Genomic DNA, 19,971 nt, shown 5'->3' on the forward strand with positions numbered 1-19,971 from the left:
AGAATACAGGATTGAAAATATTGCACATTAAATCCTCCATAATCTGAAGAAATCTGCATGAGAAAATCAATGGAAACCTATAATATGTCAAGTAATTTCCAATGAAATACTCTGCCACTTCCACAAAATGGACCATATGGTGCTGTCAATCAGAGAGTTAGAGTGATTTTTATAAGCAACAGAACCAGTTGAGTCTCATATTCCTCAGGATCATAAATCTAGTTTTTACACATTTATATGTCAATAAAAATTTCATATTGATCACGGACAGGTCAAAGGAACATGGAAAATGCGAGTTGATCGTCATATTTTATACTGGTGTTGGAAATCGCTTTACATACCAGTATTCTGTTAAATTTTATGTCATTAAAGCTTAGTGTGTGCCTCTGTAATTTAGAAATTCGAAATGAACATTACCTGCATTTGAAAATTAAAATGGAGTCATAACTGTCCATGAGATGTGATTCCTACAACTTGTAGCTTGCTGTCTTAAACTAGCAAACAAGACTCTGGCCACAGAGATATCCTATATAGAGCCTGTAAATTCTAACTTCAAAAGGAACCATCATTTATGAAAGCTGTTAGTTTAATTGATGAAATAAAACAAAAGTGGAAGCTGGTGTAAAATAATAAAACAGACAGACTATGAAAGTAAAGCTGTCACAGAGGTGACAGTACTTGTAGTGTGTGGTATGGTGATTATCATGATTACAGCTACTTAAAGTGTCTGGCACAGAGCCAAGAGTTGGGTTTGACTATGGATTGAAGTAGGAAGACAGGTAATTGTGGATGGTTAGCAACAGACTAGGCTTGACAGTACAAGAACTGCTGATATTGGCAACCTGGCCAATCTATTTCAAAGAAACTCACTTCTATAGATTGACCAATTCATGTTGTAAAGCTTGATGAATCAACAGTGTATTGCTGACTACCCAACCATTTGACACTACCTATAAATCTTCCTGAAGGCCAGTCTTATTTTACAGGCTCTTATATCTGTCCCCTATCATTGCACAGTACATTCCAGTAGTTCCCTACCCTCCATGACTCTTTAAATGTAAGTATACTCACTAGACAAGGGCTACCAGTTATGTTTTAGGGTGAAACCATTCATCATAAGGTCTGAGAGAGTAATTGATCATGTAAACATCCTATAATTTGATCTCTACCTCTTGATCTTCAATTTATTTTGCTTATATGTCTTATCTTTTCAAGATAAAAGTCTGACAAATTATTTGTTAGGATATCTTGTGACTACCCTCGCCAAGTAATCCTAAACTTTAAAATTTCACACTTTACAGTTTCCTGCCCCGAGTTCTATGATTCAACCTTTGAACTAACTGAAAACATTAAAAAGTCAAAAGTCTTACAGAAAAAAAAAAACTGTGCGCTCTAAGACACTCTGCAAAAATTAAATTGTTACAGTGTATAAAAACACACAACATAAAACAATTAGCGTTACCATACACATTTTGATACCTCTCTCTTTGACCCTTTACTTGTTTGATGAGTGTAAATTTGTAATATTCAGTCTCTTAAATCCCTGTGATTTAAAAATATAACTCGCTTCTATGATGTAAAATTACACACCAAATGGGACCTGATTGCATGCATCATTTTTGTATTTACTGAAACATTTTAGTCATAATGAATCTCCAGTGTCATAAAATGATAATGGATTAGTCCATGTGGTCTCTGAGACCAGATATTCACCACTAGAACAACTCAATGTGGTCTCTGAGACCAGATATTCACCATCAGAACAACTCAATGTGGTCTCTGAGACCAGATATTCACCACCAGAACAACTCAATGTGGTCTCTGAGACCAGATATTCACCACTAGAACAACTCAATGTGGTCTCTGAGACCAGATATTCACCACCAGAACAACTCAATGTGGTCTCTGAGACCAGATATTCACCACCAGAACAACTCAATGTGGTCTCTGAGACCAGATATTCACCACTAGAACAACTCAGTGTGGTCTCTGAGACCAGATATTCACCACCAGAACAACTCAATGTGGTCTCTGAGACCAGATATTCACCACCAGAACAACACAATGTGGTCTCTGAGACCAGATATTCACCACCAGAACAACACAATGTGGTCTCTGAGACCAGATATTCACCACCAGAACAACACAATGTGGTCTCTGAGACCAGATATTCACGACCAGAACAACTCAATGTGGTCTCTGAGACCAGATATTCACCACCAGAACAACTCAATGTGGTCTCTGAGACCAGATATTCACCACCAGAACAACTCAATGTGGTCTCTGAGACCAGATATTCACCACCAGAACAACTCAATGTGGTCTCTGAGACCAGATATTCACCACCAGAACAACTCAATGTGGTCTCTGAGACCAGATATTCAAGATACTGAAGATACTGACTTCTGTTCTTTGTACTGTTAAACGGGGACTTCAATCATACTGTGATGTTGTCTTTTCTCGGAGTGGTATAAATCAAATGTGGATATTAAAAAATTCGAAGGAACTCTTGGAAAATTTGAAATCAAGATCTGTTTCAAAAATAACATCTATTAAAACTTTCGATTTTTCCACATTGTATACCACAATACCACATGATAAATTGAAAGAACGCTTGAAAAACATCATCAACCAAGCATTTTTCTACAAAAACGGTTCATGCCGTTACAAATATGTGGTATTAGGGTATAATTCTACATATTTTGTTAAAAATACAACTAATGCTAAAGTGTTTTATACCGAGAAAGACATTATCAGTATGCTTGATTTCCTCATTGACAACATATTTGTTGAATTTGGAGGACACATTTTCCAACAGTGTATAGGAATTCCCATGGGCACTAACTGTGCTCCCTTACTTGCCGACTTATTTCTGTTCTCATACGAGGCAGAATTTATCCAGAACCTTATCAAGCAGAAAAAGGTCTCTGTAGCTCGTACTTTCAACCTAACATTTAGATACATAGACGATGTTATTTCATTGAATAACTCTGAATTCAGTAAATATCTCGCTATGATTTATCCTCCAGAATTGGAGATTAAAGAAACTACAGAAACGGCCTCTTCTGCTTCATATCTGGACATTTTACTTGAATTTGACTCCAATGGTCACCTTTCTACTAGGCTATATGACAAGAGAGATGATTTCAACTTTAGTATAATTAATTTTCCACACCTCATCAGTAATATTCCACTCTCACCTGCTTATGGGGTATACATTTCCCAGCTTATACGATATGCAAGAGCATGCAGTTCGTATGGTGATTTTGTAGAGAGACATGGCCAGCTCTCTTTCAAACTGTTAAATCAAGGTTCCACCAGAGCAAGACTTGTCTCTACATTCAAACGCTTTTTGGCAGGTATCGCAAGCTGGTAGATAAATACAATATCTCTCTTTGACAAATAATTGCTGATGGCATCGGTGATATTGGGCCTTAGTTAGTGACCACTATCTATCTGACTTACAGATTGATATATGGCAGGTGCTACATGTGGGACAGGATGCGCTTACTATTTTCGAAACACCTGACATCACTTCTTGGTCTTTTGGCCAGAGGTCCATATATCTTTCTTTCATGAATTTGACTTTGTTTGTGTACCGTCTATTTACTGTCTGTTCTGTGCTGTTTTGTGTCTATGTTTACAACTATTGTCTTACAAATTTTGACCTAGTGTTATTGGATTATGGATTGGTATGATTGCGATTATTCACCACCACAGCAACTCAATGTGGTCTCTGAGACCAGATATTCACCACCAGAACAACTCAATGTGGTCTCTGAGACCAGATATTCACCACTAGAACAACACAATGTGGTCTCTGAGACCAGATATTCACCACAGAACAACTCAATGTGGTCTCTGAGACCAGATATTCACACCAGAACAACTCAATGTGGTCTCTGAGACCAGATATTCACCACCAGAACAACTCAATGTGGTCTCTGAGACCAGATATTCACCACCAGAACAACTCAATGTGGTCTCTGAGACCAGATATTCACCACCAGAACAACTCAATGTGGTCTCTGAGACCAGATATTCACCACTAGAACAACTCAATGTGGTCTCTGAGACCAGATATTCACCACCAGAACAACTCAATGTGGTCTCTGAGACCAGATATTCACCACCAGAACAACACAATGTGGTCTCTGAGACCAGATATTCACCACCAGAACAACTCAATGTGGTCTCTGAGACCAGATATTCACCACCAGAACAACTCAATGTGGTCTCTGAGACCAGATATTCACCACCAGAACAACTCAATGTGGTCTCTGAGACCAGATATTCACCACCAGAACAACTCAATGTGGTCTCTGAGACCAGATATTCACCACCAGAACAACTCAATGTGGTCTCTGAGACCAGATATTCACCACCAGAACAACTCAATGTGGTCTCTGAGACCAGATATTCACCACCAGAACAACTCAATGTGGTCTCTGAGACCAGATATTCACCACCAGAACAACACAATGTGGTCTCTGAGACCAGATATTCACCACCAGAACAACTCAATGTGGTCTCTGAGACCAGATATTCACCACCAGAACAACTCAATGTGGTCTCTGAGACCAGATATTCACCACCAGAACAACTCAATGTGGTCTCTGAGACCAGATATTCACCACCAGAACAACTCAATGTGGTCTCTGAGACCAGATATTCACCACCAGAACAACACAATGTGGTCTCTGAGACCAGATATTCACGACCAGAACAACTCAATGTGGTCTCTGAGACCAGATATTCACCACCAGAACAACTCAATGTGGTCTCTGAGACCAGATATTCACCACCAGAACAACACAATGTGGTCTCTGAGACCAGATATTCACCACCAGAACAACTCAATGTGGTCTCTGAGACCAGATATTCACCACCAGAACAACTCAATGTGGTCTCTGAGACCAGATATTCACCACCAGAACAACTCAATGTGGTCTCTGAGACCAGATATTCACCACCAGAACAACTCAATGTGGTCTCTGAGACCAGATATTCACCACCAGAACAACTCAATGTGGTCTCTGAGACCAGATATTCACCACCAGAACAACTCAATGTGGTCTCTGAGACTAGATATTCACCACCAGAACAACTCAATGTGGTCTCTGAGACCAGATATTCACCACCAGAACAACTCAATGTGGTCTCTGATGAGACTAGATATTCACCACCAGAACAACTCAATGTGGTCTCTGAGACCAGATATTCACCACCAGAACAACTCAATGTAGCATGTTGTTACAACAAAACTGTGACAGTCTACATCAATCATTAGGATCTTTGCTAGGACTTTCTTGTCTCCATGGTAATTCACATCAGCAGTTAAGTCAGCTTTCAAGTCAAAACAGATATTTCATGCAGATGTCCCTTCTAACAGTCAATAGCACAGTATTACATTTGATTTGTTCTGCATCAAATATCTGTTACAAACCTTCAGAGTGCCTCTACGTGCTCTCTAAATAGGGCTAGCTGCTTTCAAACTGAATCTAACATTCAATGCAGGTGTACTCCCATTATTGTGTACCAATAATCTCAATAAACCATAATTTACTATCTTAAAAAAAAATAATCTCACTGAGTTTGCAGGGATGTGGAAAATTTTGGTTACAGCTGGCAAAACTAAAAGTACAGGCAGCTACACATAGTATATATGCACATTAAGTTTGTGCAAAATGTCCTGATTTTTTACTTAAACTAAATTTTCACAGCTGGCAAATTTGAGCTGGCAGGTTGTTTCTGCCAGCCACTGGCTATTTTTACATCCTGGTTTCAATTTGGCATACAAGACATTTGCATTTCTCTTCTAGCCAGCACAGTTTGATTACATTAGTTTTGATGATCAGCTAGCATTTTATTTAACACCAGTAGATTGCTGTGAATCAAGAAATCATTTATGTTAGGTGTGATATCTCGGAACAGCAGATAACAGACACACATTTGCAGTCAATTTCAACAGAAAGTTAGTTGTCAGTAGACTGCAATGATGGTGCCAAATATCATAGTATAACACTAAACTGCTGTGATACTGCTAACAGAGATTTGAATTCATTTAAAACCAAGTCTAGAACTCCATGTAAATGATCCTAACATTGGATGAATCCATTGGTTTGGTTTCTCTTAAACTTCATATACCAGTATTGAATAATTGCTTCACTGCAAACGTCATCAATTATTTACTAACTTCTATGAGCCCAATAAAAAATATATTGGTGACATCAAACAGTAAGTTGATCAGTTATTACTTCTAAAATAACCTTACAAACTCACACTGTAATATGTAAAGATGTTATAGTGTGATCATAAATTCACCCTGATATTTTTATGCATGAACTATGAGTGACATTTTTGTTTAACCATGTTAATTTTTTGCCATGATATTTCCATTGCTTTTGCAGAACAGAATGAAAGATCATGTGAAAAATTGCTACTCTCTGATTGGTGCACACAGCCAGGGATAATTCTGCTAGATCTGATTGGTGCAAACTGTCAGGCCAATTCTGACTTTGGAGCAAACTGTCTAGGCAAATTCGATGGTTAGATATTGTAGTGAAAAGTGCATCAAATTTCAAAATCATAATTGGTAATTACTGAAAGAGAAACATCAGGGAAAAAGGCTTAGCATATTTTTTAAATATCAGTACCACAATTACAGCTTAATTGTTTTAACCTCCTGAAGAATGATGAAACGCAATGCCAGTGTATTTCTCTTTACAAGAATGATCACCTAAAAGTGCAGAAGTTGTGCAAGTAAACGTATAGAGAATTAGTATGCTCTCAGATATTTGTAGAACCTTATTACACAACACTGACATGTCAACACACATACATTACATACACACACGCACCAGAATGCAAACAAATAGAAAAGATACATTCAACATAACAGACATGAAAACAAAACACATAGGACGTAAATGTTACCTGTAAACTACAACAAGACTGACAAGAGCAAGTCAAGACAACATATGCACATTGAGCCACATACTCAGGTAGTCTGGGTAGCTTGACTCAGAATAACAGATCAACCAACTTCACAGATGGCTCGTATTTTCATATGATGAAGAGTGGAGGTGAGTGGTAGAGACTGTCGTGGCCATACCGGGAGTTGGCTCATTCAACGTCAATTTTCTTTTCTTTTCTTTTCTGTCCCAAAGGCCCGGAATGGATCAGATCAGATTTGCTCGGTATCAGAATCGGAATTCTGGATTCATAGATGGCTTTATTCTGGCAGTGGTTGGTGGGCAGTCATGGTCAAAGGTCAAGTGTCAGGGGTCACTTGACTCTATTCAGGTCATGGTGGTGGCCTAGGACTCTTGAATATCAGAGCTGCCTGGATGGCCTCCTGCGCTTTTTGCTAAAACTTTCGTCATTAATCAAGAAATCTTGCACATGTTTGCAAGGAAAGAGAAAATTTTGAAAACTTTAGTAATTACAAAACTGATGATTAACATCAAACATTGGGATTTTACAGACATCATTCCAGCATTCAATTTGTTGTGGTTGCTCATTTAATAAGACTTACAGTGGGAATTAACCACATAAAAAGACTATCATATGATAGGTCATAGTACGCTGATCAAAGATAGTTAAAGTCTGTAAATTTGCATATTTGTTCAAAAATAACACACAATGATACCTGGGAATGGGAAATTATTCATTTAGAAACTCATATGGATGTTGAAACCATGCAGTAACAAAAAGCCTGGCCCATTTAGTTTGAACTTCACTTTGCCCTTTTGTAGGGCTTCATCAACTCAACCAGAGCTCAGGTCAATGACCTCATGCTAGGGTAATTTAATTAAAGTAATAGTGTGGTACTTCACCCCAGTTTCGGTTTCAGTTGTCTGGTATTGTGCTCTGATTTTTGGTGAAAACCATAAATTATAAACTGATTGTTGAAAGACTCCAGTCAGAAAATTTTATGTTACTTGTGTACCATTGAATTGATTTACATCTTGTAGCTATGCCAAAATGAGTCACGTAAGGACGCCAGTGATGTAATCTTTCATGCTGGAGACACTTTGCAGCAAGATGAACAGCTTTAGGGTTTCACAAAAAATCAAAGTACAATGCTAGGGGTAAGATTCTGGAGGCTGAAACTGTCGGTAAGTGCTAGGTTATTAAAATAAGTGAGTGAGTATTGATGCAATTGAGGGAAACAATTGATATCATAGGAGATGATATGAGTTGTACTTACCTCAGCATCCCTACGATCTTCATAATCAACAAAGGCATAGGCTGTATGCAAAAAAAAACAAGTAGAAGCCATCATTGGAGTATGAACATTTAGATTCCCTTGTCAGTTATTTTCATCTGCAAAATTGTTATACATTCTTGACTCATTGAAGTGTAAACCACATTACTATTTACAGCTGTACACTAGTGACAATGTAATCTCAAATATGTTAAGACACAGAAAAATCTGTATTTTGGAAGTAAAATTTTTTCAGTGTAAATTTTAGTTCATTTATCAAAGAAGCCACTATACAAGTCCCCAATCCTACTTTCTAATTCTATGATCCATATTTATAATTATATTCAAAGCAATTAATTTCCCTGTATTACAGGTCCAATCACACAGATGAGAACAATAAATTGTGACACTGTATGGATTAAGTGTGAAACCAGAAGACATGAAAGAATTTCATAATCAACTATATCTGGTACACGGATGAATGATTCTTTGCCCAGGATGTCACAGTGACGGTTTGATTACAGTGGGTCATCTGTGCATATACAGGCTTGAATGGCACTGCCAAGTAACCATACATTGAATTCAAATTTGTGGTACAGAGTAACTTTCAGAGTTATCTGAAATCACTCCGTTGAGGATTATATCCATTGTATTTTATATTAAATAATTGTGATGTCATTGAAGGTCACTCAGTCACATTTGCTTTACATATAGTACAACTGTCCCACACATCTATATGATTCCATTTATAATCTAGCCATATGAACACAATAATGAGGATAAAGCTTGTCAATTAGTACACTAATTCTTGATCAAAGCCCTGATGCCACCTATAAACTGATTTGCTGTTCCCACTGAGTTACAGTACATGAAGCTCAACTTGACAAAACTACAATGCTGGTACAGTCAAACTTTTATCCTTTGCCAAAGAGAACAACTATATTGTACATCAGTGGTACGTTAGTCAAAGGCTTGGAAGATATTTTCTGCTCCTTAACTTACTAGATATACATATGTTAAATGCATGTTGCAGAGTGTTGAAAGTATAACTGCCAGATTAGATCTGCTTCTCTGTAGTTTGATATTCCCTCAAGGATATCAGAAATGGCAAGTGTTTAGTTTATCAAATAGCATACATAAGTCATTTGCCATGTTCTATCAGGATGTTATAAGCCAAGAATTAACTTTGACAACATCATTGTTGCCCAGTAAAACCTCCATCATTGCAACAAATAATTGGTTAAGTCATCATGTGTTAACAAATTAGAGGAAAAGTAAAAAATGATATTTGTTAAAATAAAATACCATGCCATACCACAGTCCTGTAAGGAGTCTCTCAGAATAGCAATGATGATAATCATTTCTATCACATCTGATGAATTACATTTTGTAATTAATCTTTCTGATCTGCTGACCTTGTCCTGTCTTCATACTCAATCTCTCTCCTAAATTGTTGATTGATTAGACTTTACAAAACACAACAGGCTTTCCAAAATGTCACTTATCTTTCTAGTTTCAATGACATCTCTTGGTAAATTTTATAACCCTCTCATACATGCACTTTGGACCTCCAATTGGCCTGTATGTTTACCCTTCCACTGAGCATACAGTTTTGAAAATCTACAAACCTATACCAAGGACAAACATGCCAAATTTGCTTTCCTAATATAATAAAAGTCAACTGGTAAATATAATGTATATCAACAAACTGATCAAATTACAGTGAACAAACTTAATTCTTTACCACAACTTTGTATTCTCTATCTTTCCAGTGCTTGAAAGACCTCATCATACTTGCAAGCTTTATTTTGTCAGGTGTAGATGAAGTAAGGGAAACACATGGGGATACCACACTAGCCCCAAACTAATCTTCACATGAAACCTTGTTAAAATCATCATCTGATACTTGAAGAATGTCAGACAGCAATCCAAACTAACATCCATGCTGAGATGAAGACTGACTGTACCAAGTCAGACCTAAAATTTGTATGCTATGCAAAGTAATACTGGTACAGTGAATGTAACAAGACACTTATGGTTATGATTTGTAATCTATGTATTATCATCATTGCAAGGTGGTCAGCAAATGTCACATACTGACAATGAGAATAATTCTTGAGGATGTAGTCGTTGTAACATCAATTAATACTGGCTGTCATATTCAATACAATGTCATCACATACACTGTAGTTACTCTGCTATGCCATGAAGGGTGGCCATATCTTGTTAGACTTATCAGTTACACTGACATGTAAACTGTTCAACAGATCTTATGCCATGATTATCTTAATTCTTATCTTGTAAACCATTAATTGTTTATTTTTGTTCATGATCCTATTTCAGGCAAAGTGACATTACTTATGCATATGGATAGGAAGGTAGTATTACCTTTTACACTTTGATTGTGTAGTCTGATATTGTGTCAACAGTTGTGCACAGTATGGTAGGGCATAGTACCTGTGACTGTATTGTTATGTATAAACATTGACTATATCAATTTTAATTGTGCAACAAGATCTACCACTACGTGCGTACAACCCTTCCCCATGCAGGGATGATTTGAAGAAAAACCAGTGACCAGCATTGCTCTAACGGTATAAAGCCTTAATGTCCCAGTTGCTGCATGTTTACCTGTGATGCCTATGGCTGAACTATACTTAGCCTAGAAAAACATAAAATAAAGATGTTTTCTGTTGTATTGATGGTCACGGTACTAAATACAGGTAAACATTTGCTGATTATATCGAAAATAAAATTTGATTATTTCTTCCAAATCTGATTCAGTGGTTCCTGCAAATTCAATTATGATGGTTTCTGACAAATGAAACATGACGGCTCTTTTACAGCACGCGCGTTGTCGTGGTAGAATCTGATGAACATTCAGAACAAAACTGTTATCATTTACAAGTACCAGTAAATAAACACTTTGCCTATGGCTAGAATTACACACTCAGTGTGCACTTGTATGGGAAACTGTCTTGAGTAGAAAATCATTGCTTCAACTGAAGAGTTACAACGCGGCAAAGCAAGTGCATAGATAACTGATTGTAATACAAACAGAAACTACAATAGCAACAAGTACTGGAAAACCTTAGAGTATAGAAACGGCATCTTTATTTTACTGATAAAGAGCTAATAAACCACGGGGTGCTTGGTTTAGATATGAGAAGTCTCCTTGCCAAACGTAAATATAAGAAATCAACTTGGCATTGACTTCCTGAAGACAGTACCATTAAACGCCACCCTGCTGAGATTTCTTACTGACAGCGACAAAGTATAGATAAACAAGGCGAAGTTAGACTACATATTAATTACTATTACATATTAATTACTATTAGTGTTTGTATTACAATCAGTTACCTATGCACTTGCTTTGCCGCGGTTGTATGTGACGTCTATTACAAGTAATGCTAAGGTATCGAGAAAGATGTGGTCAGTGGCACAGGTATGATTTGAATCTTGTACATGATATGATACTGTGATAGACCCACAATGTGTCTGTATGTCATCATGGGAAATTAACATAGAGTGCTCAATGCTAAAAGCAGAGCATTATAAACAATACCAAATATTACTTCAAGTTATTAACAATAAATTTGCTCAAAATATTACTATTATCTAAGGCAGTTGCATTATCAAGCTCTATGTTGTTTACAAGTATTATGAACGACAGACAGACAAACCATCTAACCTTTTGGAAAATCAAAATTTGTTAAGTGACTCGAGATCTACAATTTGGGTATAGGAAGAACAGAAGCATAGATGATCCAGTCTTTCCTCTTAGATTAGCTGTTGACAAACAAATGTACAGTAAACAAATCAACAGAATTAATGGAATATGTTTTGCAGTATATTGTTGTTTTGCAGACTGAAAAAAGCATTTGACTGTGTTTGGAGGTTTGCCGTGTTTCTCAGACTGCAAAATTCTGGTGTACTATTCCAAATGGTAATGTCTACAAGTTGTCAAATCAATATACCTGTACAGTAATCTGAAATGCAATCATTCATAGATAAAGCGTCAACTTCATTGTCAATGAATTGAACAAATGATATTGCTTCCATAAACAAACTGTGTTTACAAGCCAAATTGATGAGGGAATTTGACAGGCATTATTAGTGAGATGAAAAGACTAGCTGATAAAAGAACAAAAATTTTCAATAAGTTGTCAATAGATATTTATTGTCCCACAATGCAAGAAACATGACACTCATAATCTTCCACAAGAATTGACCTAAAGGAACACTGAAAATATGATACTGCAAAAAAATTTCACCAAAGGGCACGCTGAGTATGAGAAAGATAAGTGCCAAAAGGTATCTTCTAATGGACTTTTCTCTATTGTGCCAGCTTGCCATCTTTTTAGCCATTTGTGGCTGAATATTTTTCATTAAGGTGGTTGGAAAGGCTATTTTTGCACCAATTCTTTTCTCAGAGTTAATGTCAAGTTTCAAGTGTTAGAATCAAGATATTGAGTTCAAATTTTCAGGATAACTCCCTTAGTTAATATTTTCTCCAAAGAATATAAAAATTGTATATTTGTAGCCATGATTTTGAAATATGACAACAGTAAATATTAAAATTTAATTTTTCATATTTTTTTACATATTTGAATTTAATAATAATTGGATAGTATTAATATTACCAAATTAGTTATAAATATGTTGACACTATTTATTGTAAGATTTGTACGGCAGGATTTGTAAATAAAATTTGTTTTTATGATTTTACATGGGTTTATATATCAAAAAATTATTAAAAATTCTTTCAAATTTCAAAATGTGATTTTTCAAAAAGTACTTCAAATACAGGAAAATTGTGCCGTACAAATCTTATCTGTAAGCTTGTTAATAGGCTGTAAAAATTCCATGTCCATATCTCATTTCAAAGTTGGATTAAATTGGTATATAATTATGTAGGAAAACTGCTATTCTGTCAAAAATGTTGAAAACAAGCCATATTTGCACCCCTCTTTTGAAGTCATAGAGCAGTTTTTTTGGTTAATCTCACTTTTGATACCTCTTTGACACTCAAAGAATCTAAAAATGCATTTACAATAGCAGTCACTCACTCTGAATGCCAGCACCGCCTTGTCAAACTTTCCTGAAAAACAGCAAATAATGACTTTCCCTTTTCAAACATTTTATTAAAAGCTAGGGGACCTCTACCATAGTTAATACACTAAGGACTCCCCAACTTCTTCTTATTTGGTCAGTTTTTCAGAAGTTTTAACAGGCTATAACTCTGCAATGCCTTTGTGCCTAAATGTCTAGTTTTTTTTTATTCCATAGAGAATGTTGACTACTTTTATATTTTAATAGTTTTGTTGAAATTTATAACTGACGCTCTAGCCTTTCCAACCACCTTAATGTTTGCCAGGAATTTTTTCCAAAGTCTTCCACGCTCATCCTTTGCATCAGAATATCACACAACCCACCCCTAATGTTGATGAGGTACTTGTGTGCGGAAGAAACGTCAGTTATAGTGATAGCAGTACCGTACTGGTGGTACTTTTTCAAGCTCACATAAGGCGGATGACTGCTATACAGCAACTGATTATCAAAAATACCTTTCATTCAATAAAATACCTTGAAGTCAATCAAATCAACTGACTATCCAAGAGATGTACCAAGTGCCTGTGGATAAACAGCTATGGTGCAAAACTGTCTTTGACATGTCTTTGGATTCAATGTGTACTGAATTTTAGGTTTTGGTGAGCTTCTTCTAGTCATCAAGCCAATAACAGCTATCAAATCTCGTGTTGTCATTATGCAACTAATGAGGTGTGGAAACTTCCTGATGGATCAAGACTGTGAAATGCTACATGGCAAAGCAGCAAATACCGGGAAATTTCACAACTTGGAGAAAGATTGGTAAAGTAGTGATGCAATAGGAAACAAACAGCCTTTTAAACACCACTTTCCTTCTATCGGGGACAACTATCATTATGACAGAATTTATTTGTTTATATTGGTTGACTGGTAGGTTCTAGTAACTTAATACTGATGAATGTCCAAATGTAAATATTTCAAGCCAATGTACAGTACCCCGGTATATAGGCTGTGATTTTTCACAATATCAAGCAAGAATTTCTCTAAAAACTACAGCAACCTTTAGTGGTTATTTCTCTTGTGAACATAATGGTAATGAATTTAAGTAAAATTTGACTTATTACAAATGCTCACTGTCATAAGTTTTCATAACTACAGATTTAATATCAGCCGAAGATTGAAACATAGATACAATTGAAATTATACCAATTCAGTAATTGCATGAAATATTAAAAGTGACCAACTGAATAATGTAGAATAATAATATCTCAAAATGAATGTATTTTATAAATGAATGTCTTTGTTTGCATTGAAAATTTCATTATTTTGGTCAAAAGTTTATCCCATGGCATAACAATACACAGTTCATGGCTCAAAATGTGACAAAACAATTGTACATAGCTATACTCAAAAAGGAAAGTCTATAAAAAATGAAATTCCTATAAATCAACCGTAAATAGAAAATGTTGAGACAATGAAAGGAAAGAAATGGGGGAACATATGGCATGGCTTAACTGAGAACAATGGATACATGGATGGATACATGGATATATATGCTATAAATACCTATCAGACAGAAGACAGACACCATAATACTAACTCCTTGCATCAAATATGGCACTTAATATGAAAATATGTGGCAAAGCCATGATATCATGGTAGTATCTGGAACTAAACCTGGTTGCAAGGGACACTTTTGCATGAAACATGAACTGTAGTTACTAGAGACAAATACCCATTTGTACGTATCTGACTCTGAGTCTGATTGCTCACTGAGCTAACATTGGCTTGGCTAACAAACATGAATTAGGTTAGACCTAAATAAAATATCTTAGTTGTTGTTCACTTGTGGTCACTTATAGCATGGAAAATTGTCACTCTGTTTTCTAATCACTGATGGATGTATCTTTTTCCCTAAACGTTTGTCAAACATGTAATTAGCCAGATGGAAAAGGAATGTAATAAAGGAGGTGATGAAACGTGATGAATGAATGGAATTTTCATCCACTTTGACTACAAAGTTTTTTTTAAGTAGATCTATCATTTGTCACCATTGTGACCTGGCTGAGGACTTACATGCACCTGTACATACATGTACCATGTACTTCATAGGAAAGTCATACAGTAATTTTGATGGATAGAATAGGAAACATAGGGCCAAAGTCCCTGAAGCTACTATAGAAATGGATACAAAATTAAGTATTTCCTGACTGTATGAAATTATCTCACTAAGGTCATCCTAGGGACATGTAAACCAAATATTACAGCTGTCTGACCAGCGGTTTTGAAAAAACAAGCAACTCAACACTTGACAGAGCTCTGCTGTGTTATGTAGAGAGTAACCTTTTGTGACACGTGTATTGATGAAGAAGGTGGATATCTTTGATAGCTCATTTCAGGATGGCCTGACCAAAAATGGGAAAAAATTCCGTAAAAATAGATTTACATATTTCATCAGACTATATTAGTCTATAATAGCAAATAAACGAGAGTTAATTACAATCTAATTAGAGTAAACAAGACTTGCTTAAATCAAGATTTACGTCATAATAAAACAGCATGAATCTTGAGCTGGTTATCTTTTAATATCAGTATTTCATCCTATTAACCAAGCACATTTTAACTTTCAAATTAACATTGTAAGCAAGTTCTGTTGAATAAGTTGAGACTAGTACTCAGAGAAAGCACACTGAAGAGACAAATGTTTGTAACTTAAGAAGTTCAAGGTCATCAAAAGCATTATAAGGAATCATGTTACACTTTCATTGCACTGTTTACACAGATTGCATAATTGCTATAAATAGCACGAGGAATCTTACAGCCCAGCTTTACCATAAAAACCCTATCACTTTGACCACTCTTTTAATTGACCACTCTATTTTTTTCCTCAAAAAGTAATCTTATTTTATCCTTACCAAGTCAACCATAAATGGAAATTAGAACTTTCTCTATCTCTATTTATTTGACCACCCTATCATGACAAACTATTATGAGAAATTTCTTTTAGATAACATAAATGGTGGTTCAGAATATATCAAAGTTGGGATTCAGGAAAGTTGCCTTTACATGTTTTAATCCTCCAAGATGGTAAGCATTTCACTATGAACTGTCAAAAAAAGTTGAACTTTCTGATGATTCCACACTAAAATTATTTTGGCTTTGATGATTTCCTAATTAATTCAATTGTTTAAAATCATATTATTTTTTTCTGGGTGAATTGATAGGGTTTATACAGTACAAGAATTACATACAATGTAAGTCAAATTTTGACCCAAAATGACAAAAAAATTCCTTAAAAATACACATTTGCATATTTCATCATAATTTGAACAAATCTAAGCTGGGTTATCCCTAGGGACCTGTATACCAAATAACAAAGCTGTCTGACCAGCAGTTATGAAGAAGAAGATTTTTACCAAAAACACCTTTTTTGGCATTAATTTGCTTATTTTCAACAATATCAAAAAATTAAAAAAAATAGTTTCTCAAAATCATATTTTTCATCTACACAACAAATATCAAATCAGTAAGTACTGCGGTTCTCAAGATATTTGAGTGGACGGATGCCTCACAAACGGACATACATACATACATACATACATACATACATACATACAGACTGACGACGGACGCCGGACGGATACCCATCCCAATAGCTTCTATAGACTACAGTCTATAGTAGCTAAAAAACATGGTGATAGCCATGACATTTCATCAAAACAAGGATTTCATTGTTATTTTTGCATTCTACATTTGAAATGAACAATGTAATGGGGCAAATATACCGGTATGTAACTTTTACTTCTGATAAGGGCCCAGTATCTGTATTGTAACTTTATGACTCTTTTCAGAAGACTGTTTCTCAGTTTCTTCTACTCATCAGCATATTCAAATAAGCAGTATTCAAATGTTTCAGAGCAGCCAATACCTGTATTTAGGATTTAATTCAATGGTGCAGTATCTTTGAAATAAATTTGATAAAATATTGCATTATTTGTATCTAAATAACTCCTGACTACCATTCACAGTGTACAAAACATAGGATAGCTTGGCAATCATCAAACATGTGGAATAGTCAAACACAAAATAATTGTGTAAGACTCACTGGACCATATACTAAAATATACTCATGAGTCTCAGCTATTATGCATTTAAAGTTGAAATGAAATGACTTGAATGAATTAAGTACAAGAGCACACTTTGGTGTACAGTGTGGTAGTAGAGTTATTTCTCATCATAATTTATATCCCCTTGTGAGTTGTAGATTTTCTACCTTTCAAATTGTGTCTAAAGTAATTAGCTATCAGTACTGCTGACTGTCTCATTGCGTTCATTGATCAGTATGTGCCATACTATATCATGCTGAAGTTGGACTATGTACCGTACACAATAAATTTCCAGGGAGAAAGCTTTCACAGGTATTCACCAGATGCAACATGAGAAAACAAGTAAACGCTTGTACCGGTATGGTGTTGGCTTCCATGCCTGTCAGCCATAATTTATATTTGATTGCCCTGGAGATGAAACCATCTGTCACAACTTGTTGCAATCACAGCACACAGAATGCAGCACAGATTTGCCTGTTCATGTGTCTTCCAAAAGAAACACATTTTTATCAAAAACTATCACCATTTGGACACGCAAAGCGAGGTGATGTTCATCATATTGTACAGAAGATTTTGTAAAATTACACATGAAAGAATGACAGCTGACTTTTAAAATGATTTTGAAGTTAAAATGTTTAACCCATTCAGTAATATGGTTTGGCCCACACCCTTTGTTATCGAAGGCAATTGTGGACTTCTTTACAGGGAGTTGAGGTGAGTAGGTTAATGAACTGAGCCCCCCAAAATCTGAGGGGTCACATTTTACAATGCATATTTTATGAGCATCTAGCCTAAATAAATCATTGCAGGATATACGGGTCTGAGGTGTTTGTTCCATAGATGTACCAGGTAATGTATGGTATGTGTGTGTGTGCAGAATGACAACTACCAATAGGTTATTTCAAATTCTAAACTTGTACAAAACTCATAAATCAAAAAAAGACAAAACAAAGCCTCAACACACGGTAAAACAGGCTTAACGTAACTCAAAAGGGATGAACACATAAATACACACAATTGGAAAATACAGGTTATCAATGTGTTTTGCTACAGATATAAATGAATCTGAGTGAAGCTAGAGAAACGACACTTACCCATTCCACTGCCTGTATAAATCAGCAACCAACCATCACATGGAAGAGAAAAACAAAAATAAGTAAAATTTGTCATCGTAAATAACCTAGATGGACAGACAGACAGGCAGACAAATGATGTATTGATAGTTAATTGGTAATGATGTCAAATGCAATTATAGTTTTTTTATGAACATTTAATTTACAAATGCTATTCATAGCAAATTTTCTCATCACAAAAGTTTATTACACTCATGACTTAGAAATGAGACTGCACTAACAGTTTTAGTTTGATATCTGTATTTGTCAACCACACAGGATGCTTGTCTAGCCCTGACAGCATCTTGTTTTATTAGATCAAAGCCCATTGTTGTTAGATAAATTTTAGGACAGAATTTATATGTCCATTACTGAGAAATTATTTGTAACTGCCCACCAAGCTATGATAAGTGGACTTTGGATCCATGCTATTATTGGTTACTTCAAGTAGACAATGAAACTAAACACTCACGTAGCATTGTAAACTGACAAGAACAGCACAGGAATAGACAGTTATTTCAAATAAAGTGTTGTGACATTTTTTTCTGGTCTTAATTGTTTTGTTGTTTGATTCTGAAAAACTTTCCTTGGATATCATACAAGCCAGCAGGCAGATGATGCAGCAAAACTTGTCATAGTTTTGTTCACATTTTAACAACAGTTATATGGAGAGTTCAACAATGTTTACAATTGATTTTCTGCACTGCAGTAGCCTTCACACAGCTAATGTAAAATCCTGTCTCAGTTCTGATCAAAAACACTTATCAAATGCTCTCTCCTCCAATGAAAAAATCCTGTTTGATATAATTCAACACTTTTGAGCATATACCATTTTAAGAATATTTTTAGGTAGAATGGCCTCCATGACAAATATGCAATCTCTCAATATTTTACAATATTTCACAATTTTTACAATAGCTATTTGGACTACCACTGGCTGGGGCTTTGGAGCTCATGGAGTAACTTAAAGTTTTCACCAGTTTACTTTTGTGAAAATTGAAAATTTTATTTTTCTCCAATAGAATTAACACAGGGATGTCGGCCATTTTGAATTTCAAGCATCAGTAAAAGCACTGGGTAATTTGCTTCTCAAATGTCTAAATTTGCACAATGAGTCCTGACTTTTACTCTTTATTTTGACAGAGAATGGTTCACTTTCTTTGAGGAAAGTTTGACTCCAAGATTTCGTCTTTCGTTTTTAAAACATGAACTACCGTAAAAATAGCTATTGTAGGGTAATATTTTATACTCTCATAAGCCCTTTTCAGCAAAACTTTTCAACAGTTGTAACCACATCAGTTGAAGGCACCACTTTTCTCCAAAATATTGTAATATATGAAATAAAAAGAAAGAAACTGCTATTTTTTTAGTGTTGTTGATGTACTGATTTCAGAGACTATTGTAGATGAACTGACATGTACTTCAACAGACTGCTCATGTATTATATTTCAAATCTGCAAATAGCAACTGTTGTACAAATATAGCACGAAAATCA

General features: G+C 35.5%; 1 protein-coding gene across 1 annotated transcript in view; it reads right to left on the reverse strand.

Moving 5' to 3' along the window:
* LOC139119172 (probable splicing factor, arginine/serine-rich 6) overlaps positions 1 to 19,971 on the reverse strand; it is a 60,420-nt gene that overhangs the window by 37,125 nt on the left and 3,324 nt on the right. The window contains exons 2-3 of the mRNA XM_070682877.1: positions 18,459 to 18,470; positions 8,213 to 8,253 (exon numbers count right to left, since the gene is read on the reverse strand). Coding sequence (XP_070538978.1) covers positions 8,213 to 8,253; positions 18,459 to 18,470 — 53 coding nt within the window. The remainder of the gene's footprint in view (positions 1 to 8,212; positions 8,254 to 18,458; positions 18,471 to 19,971) is intronic.

Source organism: Ptychodera flava, chromosome 1, assembly GCF_041260155.1.
Source record: "Ptychodera flava strain L36383 chromosome 1, AS_Pfla_20210202, whole genome shotgun sequence".
Taxonomy (NCBI): domain Eukaryota; kingdom Metazoa; phylum Hemichordata; class Enteropneusta; family Ptychoderidae; genus Ptychodera; species Ptychodera flava.